Below are 10,000 nucleotides of genomic sequence, written 5' to 3'. Positions count from 1 at the left end.
TCAATATTTTGTCCAGTTTTAGAAAAAGTCATGTGGCTTTCAGTAAATGTTAACGAGTGTGGTTGTTCTCTCAAGAAAGAATCAAGAAGCAAAAGTGAAGGTATGATATATGCACTCAGAATCGCAATAGAGTAATGAAAGAAAAATCAGATAGACTATTAACGTTCAAAAAAAAAAATTGTGGACAATTTGGAAAAGTAACATTTGTGATTGTCTACTTTCGTCAATAATGACGCGTTCCATAACTGAACAATTCCTGGGTTTTTTAGTTTTTTTTTAGTCAAGGTTGTTTAAGGTATTCCTAGTATGTGGTGTCCTCACCTCATTCTAGGCCACGGCCGCACTGTCCTGGGGCGATTTAAAACAGTTTATGGGCTAGTAGAGTCCATTGGAGTAGATAAGATATGTTCTTTTATCGATTGCAACGGAGAACACACACACACACACACTGCTGTTTTCTGCTTTTGTCTGTGTATGCGTGCAGATCAGCCTGACTGACATTGGATGAAACTGATTTTGAAACAATTTTTAGCCAAAAAATGTCTGTCATTTGGGTCTTATTCTTCATCGGGCATTTCTGGACTGGAGGTATGTTTCTCTTCTTTGATTGTAACATTACTTTTACACCTGTAAAAGATTCACGCTTGCTCGCAAGCACGCAAGTACGCACGCACGCACACACGCACGCACGCACGCACGCACGCTCGCATACACGCACGCACGTACGCACGCAAGCAGCACACACACACACACACACACACATACACACACACAGACACAAACACACACACACATACACACAAACACACACACACACACATACACACACACAGACACAAACACACACACACACACACACACACACACAAACACACACACACACACACACACACACACACACACACACATACACAATCATCGCAACAACAACAAATCCAACATGGTATCATGTCCAGTTGCAGCAGCGGATGACCACTCTGTCCTGGTCGTGGACCCGCCATCCTTTCTCTCCGGGATCACCAAGAACGTTCAGCTGACATGCCGCCCGCCAGTTGGAGAGGACGTCGCCAGGGTGCTGACCCTACAGGTGATTAGAGAGAGGAGCCTGGACGGTGCCAGTGACCCTGTGGCCACCTTTCTGACCAGTGCTGCCACACCGCTTGTGGAGAAGTTCGGTGTTCTTCTCAACGCGTCCGTGTCCGCTTCTTACGATGCTGCACAAGCCCGTGATGCGTTGCTAAGGTTTGTTTGGTTGCTCGTTTTGGTTGTCTGTGCGTGTGTTTGTTTTGTACGAAAACAATGATCGTAAGTGTTCCCACTTGTGAGTGTGTGTTTGTGTGCTGGGGGCAGGGTGCTTGCTTGTTTTTTGTTTGTTTTTTCTCTATTTTTTTTCTCCTTTTAACTAATTATTAAAGAAAGTGATGGAGATGCCGTTTCGCAAATGTTTGAATATAATTATGTCGTTCGGGAATTGTCGGCATATACTTATATAAACATCACGCAAAGCCAACACTGATTGTTTTTGCTGCTTTGTTGCTTCTGTTTACTTCTTAGTTGTTTTGTTTGCGTCCTTGCTTTCTTTTTTGTTTGTTTGTTTGTTTGTTTGTGTGTTTGTTTGTTTGTTCGTTTGTTAATTTGTCTTTTGGTCTACGTCTATTTGTTATGTTTGTTTGTTTGTTTGTTTGTTCTAAGCAAACTGTGACTTAAAACAAACAGATACCCGAACTGTGCTGTGAACACGATCGAGGAATCCAAGAACAAAACAGAATACCGTGTATCCGACCTTCTCTTTTTTCCCCTTTTGTGTGTGTGTGTGTTGGGGGGGGGGGAGCGATCTCTGAGATGGACGCAGGCTGCTTAACGTGTATCTGTCTTGTTCTTCCCGTGTCTCAATCAGGGTGGATCTACCCGACCCCGCCGAGATAGCTGCAGGGAGATACACGTGCAGCGTGGAGACCCAGGACAGTCACGGTCTGCTGCACCGCTACCTCAGTCACAGGACCACGCTCACCTCTCTCTGTGAGCTCACACCTTGTTTGGCAAAGTCTGACTTCTGCAGAGAATAAGCTAACTTCTTTATAATCATCACAAACTGTATCCATCTGATTTAGGACTGAGGGGTAATTCCAAAAGTAATAAAGCTACTTTTGGTCCCACAGTTGCTAAGTCGTATAGGTGTGTTACTGCGCACGCTGTTCCTATATAACACGGAGCGTCTCTGCATTGTTTGTTTTATGTTCTGATTGCTGGTCAGCACATTGAGCAATCAGGAAATTCGCAGAGAATTCTTCTCGATGTTCTTTCCTTCTAGTGGCTTACACAGGCCTGGCCAATCGATAAGTCATTAGTTTTGTTGTTGTTTTTCTCCAGAATTTTACAGGAATAATATTAACGGATTTTGAAACTCCAAATTTGTGCCCTAATTACTCATTTTTGGTTTACTTATTTGTTTTACATGTTACTTGTTACTCGATCGATCTTGATATCATTGTTAGCCTAAAATAAAGGCTGCAAATACGTGAATAAAAGAATAACAGTGAATAAGAGAGAAAAAAATCAATGCTGATATGACGATGACCTTTTACGGTATTTATTTGTTGGTTTGCAGTTTTGAACGGGTCAGTGCCTCTGTTCTACCAAGCCATTCTTCTGGAGTTGAGAAAAGACCTTGACACTTTGACCTCTGACCTAAACAAGGTGAATGTGCAACAGACTGCCCTCGAACAGTTGAACAACGAGTCTGAATCGAGTAGGTTACATTATTTTGTTTTTTAACCATGTTTTATTCTTTTGCATATGACTTTTGTACTATGTATGAATATGGGCAGTAATACTAATAATGATGAGAAGGGAATTGATATTGAACAAACCATGCTGTAGTTCTTACAAAACTGAACAGCAAAATAGGCTAAAACATTCCCAACAGTCACCGTCAACTACTAGCACCAGGAACATTTCAAAGCAAACACGCTGTTTGTAAAGAGAGAGTACGCAGAATCTCAGAGGTATTTGTAAAATATATTTTATGAATTTGTAGTCCGTTATAACTGAGAGAAGAAATCGAAATCCTGTTTCAGGGTGGATTTAGGAGGACTCGCCATGCTTGGTAAACGATTTTCGAAAAATAAAACAACAAACCCAACTCTCCCGGGGTTTTTAAGAATGGTGCAGAAGTTGCGGCCTTATTAAACATTGAGGCAAGCATTGCCGCGGATTAATAAGTGAAGGCTAACGATCATGGGCGTCAGAGAGAAACATGAGCTCCGATGTGCATATCACGCAGTTTCCGCTCGATTTATGGCTCTCTTTTCGTTTGAAAATATGCATATCGGAGCTGACTGTTCACTTCCGTTTTGACACGTGGCCAATGATCTGTGTTTGCCTCAGCGTTTGTAAGGGACGCAACTCTTCCACAGTCCATCCCAAACCCGTTATTACCCAACGGTGTCTCTTCCACAGCCCATCCAAAACCCGTTACTACCCAACGGTGTCTCTTCCATAGCCCATCCAAAACCCGTGATTACCCAACGGCGTCTCTTCCATAGCCCATCCAAAACCCGTTATTACCCAACGGTGTCTCTTCCATAGCCCATCCAAAACCCGTTATTACCCAACGGCGTCTCTTCCATCGCCCATCCAAAACCCGTTATTACCCAACGGTGTCTCTTCCATAGCCCATCCAAAACCCGTTATTACCCCCAACGGTGTCTCTTCCATAGCCCATCCAAAACCCGTTATTACCCAACGGTGTCTCTTCCACAGCCCATCCAAAACCCGTTATTACCCAACGGTGTCTCTTCCACAGCCCATCCAAAACCCGTTATTACCCAACGGTGTCTCTTCCACAGCCCATCCAAAACCCGTTATTACCCAACGGTGTCTCTTCCACAGCCCATCCAAAACCCGTTATTACCCAACGGTGGCTCTTCCATAGCCCATCCAAAACCCGTTATTACCCAACGGTGTCTCTTCCACAGCCCATCCAAAACCCGTTATTACCCAACGGTGTCTCTTCCATAGCCCATCCAAAACCCGTTATTACCCAACGGTGTCTCTTCCATAGGAATAAACAGGCGTGAAGACACAATTTGTTGTTTTATACATGTTAGCCTGACGAGGCCTGTTGGTTTGTATTTCAGAACTTTCTGCCATTACTGCTGATCAGCTACAGCTGACGGGTTTGAAGAATGACATCAACGCTGGCGTAAATGGCGTCGACAATCAAGTAACCGTCATAAGATCATCTATCGAGAGACTTCGAGACATTACACCAGGTAAACAGAATTCGCTTTCAGGACAGACACTTTCCCACCATAGAATACCTCACTCGAATGAATTTCACTCATTAACCCGCCGATAAATAGCAGATCATCGGAGAGCTACGAATATAAAACGAATAAACTTAAAGGCTTACTAACTCGCTCCCGTGTTTACGATGTGTAGTTTGCCCACTATCGATGTCAAATGCATCATAAGGCCATATAATGACGATATGTCGCAATGCGCGGACCATATACATGCATTACAGCTTGTTCTAGCCTCTGAAAAAGTGAGGATGTCAACAAAGACGCGGAGTTATTTCCCTTGCGTCAACGTTCCCTCTGTTGGCAAATCTATAAATAGGACGATCTAGATCAAAATAAAAATTCAAATATCTCAACATTTAAGGGGTCCTAGACCACAATATCTTGCAGGGAACTTAATTTAGCATGTCTCCAGCTGTGGGTAAAGCAATTAGCGTGAATAGTCATCAGCTTTCTATGCCTTTAAAGTTTACGTACGCTGAAGTAAAATTTAGCTTTTTTTGTGTGTGACGACGAGTCAGTGCGCAACGCACCGAAACACCAACATGTATTCTTCTACTTTTGTTTCTAATTTGTCTTACTGTAGTCATGAAAATCTGCATGCGCACGCGCGCGAGCACGAACGCATATGCACCCTAAACTTAGATTAGTAGCCTACCGTCTGCCCCGCAATGCATGTATCCTCCACAAACACGTTCAAAGAGGTAGGAAGAGATAAAGAGACAGAGACACAGAGACAGACAGAGACACAAATACAGACAGGCAGGCAGACACACAGACACACAGACAGACATATAGATATAGAGACAGACACACAAGAGCAAGACGAAAAAGTATACATGCAGACAGGCAAGCATACAGAATAACAGATAGCCTTTGGGGATACTAGCATCAAATACCAACACACACACACACACACACACACACACACACACACACATACACACACACACACACACGCATGTACGCATGTACGCACGCACGCACGCACCCACACACACACACACACACACACACACACACACACACACACACACACACACACACACATTCTCGGTCATAGCTGCCTGTACCTCGATGTTGTTGCCTTAACTGTTTCTCTCACAGCGGAGCCAATCAACTTCTACGCGTTCTTCTCTTCGCGTTATGCCGCGGTCGGTAACAACGCCAACATCGTGTTCAACGTTGTGGAACAGCACACCGACTCATCCTATTCTACCTCCACCGGCGTCTTCACCGTGCCAGTCAACGGAACATACTTCTTGAGAACGGGGGTCAGTGGAGATGCCGTCACCCATTCCGCCAGCATCGTGGTCAACGACCAGCCTGTAGCTTCGCTGGTCAGTTATGATGACTACACTATCAATCAGGCCACGGCCAGTGTGGTCATGAAGCTGAAGGTTGCAGACACCGTCCGAGTGGTCAAGAAAACTGGTACCAACGTGTATGGCTACGACCCCAATAGTGCGGCTAATAACCACATCTCGTATTTCCTGGGAACGCTTCTGTGGTGACGCAATGAATCATATCTTGACTGAGCTTGGTGCAGCTGAGTTTTTATCGATAGAAAATAAAGGAAATTGTCAGTTTAAATTGCAAATAAATTAATTCGTCTTTGGTTGTTTTTGAGTTGATTGTGCTTTGTGCAGTAGATCGAAACTTACATGTGCTAGTGCGACCAAACAAGCGCACACGCTCACACACACACTGACACTTTCAACATTGTATTACACAGACAGACACAGACACAGACACAGTCAGACAACACACACACATACGCACACAAACACACACACACACACACACACACATACGCACACAAACACACACCAGGGCCGGACTAGGGGGGGTGGGTTACAGGGGTTGCGCAACCCCCCCCCCCTCCCCCCTGGCTTAAGCATGTACCTCTAAAACGCTTTTTTTTTCAGGCAAATTTGCTGTCGAATTTATCTTTTTCGTTCAAGGAGAGGCTTCCTTTTCCTCCAGAAACATCAAAAAACGTTCAGCTTCAAGGGGGCTTCGCCCCCTGGACCCCCATCTGCAACCCCCCCTAGTACTTACCTAGTCCGGCCCTGTACACACTCACACACACACACACACACACACACACACACACACACACACACACACACACACACACACACACACACACTCTCTCTCTGGGGCAAAGCTGCCCAAACCTCGATGGTATTGTCCTACACCTTTGCAAATTAACTGTTTCTTTCGCAGTGGAACCCGTCAACTTCTATGCGTTCTTTTCTTCTCAATACGCCGCGGTCGGCAACAACGCCAACATCGTGTTCAACTCCCTGGAACAGCACACCGACACGTCTTACTCCACCTCCACCGGCGTCTTCACCGTGCCAGTCAACGGCACATACTTCTTCAGGACGGGGGTTACTGGAGATACCGCCACCCATTCCGCCAGCATCGTGATCAACGATAAGCCTGTGGCCTCGCTGGTCAGTTATGATGACTACGGCGGTGTCAATCAGGCTACGGCGTGTGTGGTAGTGAAGCTCACTGTTGCAGACACTGTCCGAGTAGTCAAGAAAACTGGTTCTACTTCTAGTGTGTTTGGCTACTACCCTAATGCGGGTCATAACCACGTTTCCTACTTTGTGGGAACGCTTCAGTGGTCTACGTCACATGCAGCTTAGTTCTTACTGATGACAATAAGGGACATGGTCAGATTTAATTGCAAATAAATTAATTCGCAGACTGGCTTGGGTTGTTTTGGATTGATTGTGCTTGCTGCAGATGGATCTCTCTCTCTCTCTCTCTCTCTCTCTCTCTCTCTCTCTCTCTCTCTCTCTCTCTCTCTCTCTCTCTCTCTCTCTCTCTCTCTCTCTCTCTCTCTCTCTCTCTCTCTCTCTCTCTCTCTCTCTCTCTCTCTCTCTCCATTCAATTGTCTTGTCCTGTCCCCCTTTTATTACACACACACACACACACACACACAACACACACACACTTACACACACTTACACACACACACACACACACACACACACACACACCTGATACTGAGTCTCGAGGCATTAATACATTTCGTGTAGATGAATGTTTCCCTTAGCTATTGGCAATCTAAGTAGACATTCACAAAATTACTTGCACGAACAGCTTTTTCCTCGTGCTATTGGTTTTCTTAGCACGCATTCACAATTACATTGCATAGAGAAAGGTTTCACCTAGCTAGACATTGGTCCTGTAAGCATGATTTCACAATAACACTGCAATCATGCAGACCTTTCTCTTCCGTGATATTTATTGCACGATCACACAATTACAATTACACGCTAAAGCAATGGCTCCCCGTAATATTGGTCCTCTATAAGAATACATTTACTATTACTGTTACTCGTACTCATGAAAAAATACACAATTGCATTTCATGCAGAGCAATGTTACCCCTTGCTACGGGTGCAGCGAGAGGTTACCCGTGTAATTGATGGTACTCTAAGCATAACAGCACAACTGCTTTGCATGCAGAACCATATGCCCAGTAGTATTAGTTCTCTGAAAATAATATCACAATAACCAAAGGTATTACTTTGCATGGGAAACAAATCCTAAATAATTATATATGGTACGAAGGAGAGGTCACATAATTATTTTTTTTTTATCTAACCGCTGTTTCTATTGAAAAGGCAAGCACAGTTGGTGCCCCCTGCTATCATTTGTAATCTTGATCTGTTTCAAGTTTGACAGAACTCTACGAGAGTGTTTATTATTTTATCTGAGCCTGAAAAAAGTCTTTCTATTGAGCTCAAGGTCAGATGATGGCGTGCTTTTCTTATGTCTTCGCCGTGTGTGTGTGTAGGCTATGTGTGTGTGAGTGTTTATGTGTGTGTGTGTGTGTGTGTGTGTGTGTGTGTGTGTGCGTGTGTGTGTGTGTGTGTGTGTGTGTGTGTGTGTGTGTGTGTGTGTGTGCATGCTTACGTGCGCGCGTGCCTGCGTGAGTGGGCTTGACCTTTTGTTTTTGTTATACAGTGTATACTTACATACAGAATATAGAGAATACTACATGGCTTGCTGTGTCGTACCAGATTTACACGAGTTGGTTTTTTTAAATATTGAACTGCGAGCGAAAGCGAGCTGTTCACTATTTGAAAAAGCAACGAGTGTAAATCTGGTACGACACAGCAAGCCATGTAGTATTCTGTTTATCCTACATACTGTACTTACGTGTATTTTACTGAACATGTCTTGCAGTCGAGGCAGCTAAATTGAAGACGCTTGTATTGGAACCTCGATCGCTTCTAAAGCCTCATGCAATCTATTACGTCAAAGCAAAGAAACGTCACTCGGAAAGTGTGGCGTGACGTGTTAGTTCTAAAGATTCATCGAGGGTAATTAGCGAGCGCAAATTTTGTTTCTATAATGACGTTTGTCTCGGTGACTTTGGCATCATAAGCAGTGGAAAAACAGCTCCCTGCCAGACTTGCTTGACATGACCTCATTTACATGATACACACACGTGTGATTTCAACGATTATTATCTCACGGGTGTCTCTCTCACGTATGTAGGATAAAATTAGCTACACGAACAATGTTATTTAGTAAAGGTCATGAGAACACGACAGATGAGTGACCAGGCTGTCTGTGTGTATGGGAACCACACGAGGAAGTTTTCTGCCTTGTTGTAAAAGGTCTAATTGAAATCCTGATATCGTAACGTTTTGAAATACATTGTACACGTTGCAGAATGGTGCGTTGCTTACGGATCTTCGCTTAATGGACGCCGTTCTCATAAGCTCTTTCCAACATCTCCACCTTCGTGTATGTTTGTGTGTTTGTTTCTTTAAATATCTGTTATTTGATGGCGTGTTTTTAAGTGTTTTTTTAGCGTATTTGCGAAAGATTATTTTTGATTTGTGAGCGTAGGTGTTTGTTTGTGCGTGCAATTGTGTGTGTGTGTGTGTGTGTGTGTGTGTGTGTGTGTGTGTGTGTGTGTGTGTGTGTGTGTGTGTGTGTGTGTGTGTGTGTGTGTGTGTATATATGTATATGTGTGTGTGCGTGTGTGTGTGTGTGTTTGTGTGCGCGAGCGTACGTGCGTATATACGTGCGTGCGTACGTGCGAACGTATTTGCGTGCGTGCCTGTGTAATTGTGTTTACACGCGCATTGTTATACGTGTGAGTTGATATGAGAAGCTGTGGAGGAGAAAGGCAGATTGATTCGAGAAAAGCCAAATGGCAAACATCTCACGTGTGTCGATCTCTAATTGAATGTATCTAAAAGAAAAAATCAAAAGAAAACTGTACACTTTCTACTATTCAAACTAGAACTTGAACAAAAGCGTGTTTGTTTCAAACGTAGTCCACAATGGGAGAACACTCTTCAACTGGATCTGAATGTATGGCACTGGAAACCAATAGAAAATAAGCAAGTTTGACACGAAATGTACTTGCCACGGGATTTTTTTTTTCTGTGAAGGGCACATTACCAAAGTATGTAGCCCGTAAACGCGGTGACGTACGGTGCATTTGCCTGCGTTGAACCCACGTATCCCGGAAGTCCCTTTAGCCACGTGAACTCACACGTGACTTCCGATCCAGCTGGCACATGCGCAATGGTCGTGGTGGTACTATGCTGGTAGTCAATGTCGTCCGACATGTGCATCGTCTGTAGAATTGTTTTGCCCATCTGGAATGAGAATATTCGGTCCATGGAGTCGTACTGATTTCCCCCACCCTA

The 10,000-nt window shown here is 44.1% G+C and overlaps 1 protein-coding gene across 3 annotated transcripts in view; it reads left to right on the top strand.

Annotated features, from left to right (window-relative positions):
- The window catches only part of LOC138978723 (uncharacterized), an 8,873-nt gene extending 1,891 nt beyond the window's left edge, over positions 1–6,982 (top strand). Inside the window, exons 2-7 of one of the 3 annotated variants that reach the window (XM_070351524.1) lie at positions 485–588; positions 957–1,242; positions 1,898–2,019; positions 2,609–2,749; positions 4,140–4,274; positions 6,534–6,982. In XM_070351524.1, coding sequence (XP_070207625.1) covers positions 540–588; positions 957–1,242; positions 1,898–2,019; positions 2,609–2,749; positions 4,140–4,274; positions 6,534–6,964 — 1,164 coding nt within the window. In that variant the 5' untranslated portion in view covers positions 485–539 and the 3' untranslated portion in view covers positions 6,965–6,982. Of the gene's footprint in view, positions 1–327; positions 589–956; positions 1,243–1,897; positions 2,020–2,608; positions 2,750–4,139; positions 4,275–6,533 lie in introns of those variants that run through there. The other 2 variants (XM_070351528.1, XM_070351516.1) reach the window with 2 other exon arrangements.
- The last annotated feature ends 3,018 nt before the right edge of the window (positions 6,983–10,000 follow it).

Source organism: Littorina saxatilis, linkage group LG1 (assembly GCF_037325665.1).
Source record: "Littorina saxatilis isolate snail1 linkage group LG1, US_GU_Lsax_2.0, whole genome shotgun sequence".
NCBI classification, from domain to species: domain Eukaryota; kingdom Metazoa; phylum Mollusca; class Gastropoda; order Littorinimorpha; family Littorinidae; genus Littorina; species Littorina saxatilis.
Note: the sequence above shows the minus strand (reverse complement) of the source record. Positions and strands in the feature narration are given on the sequence as shown.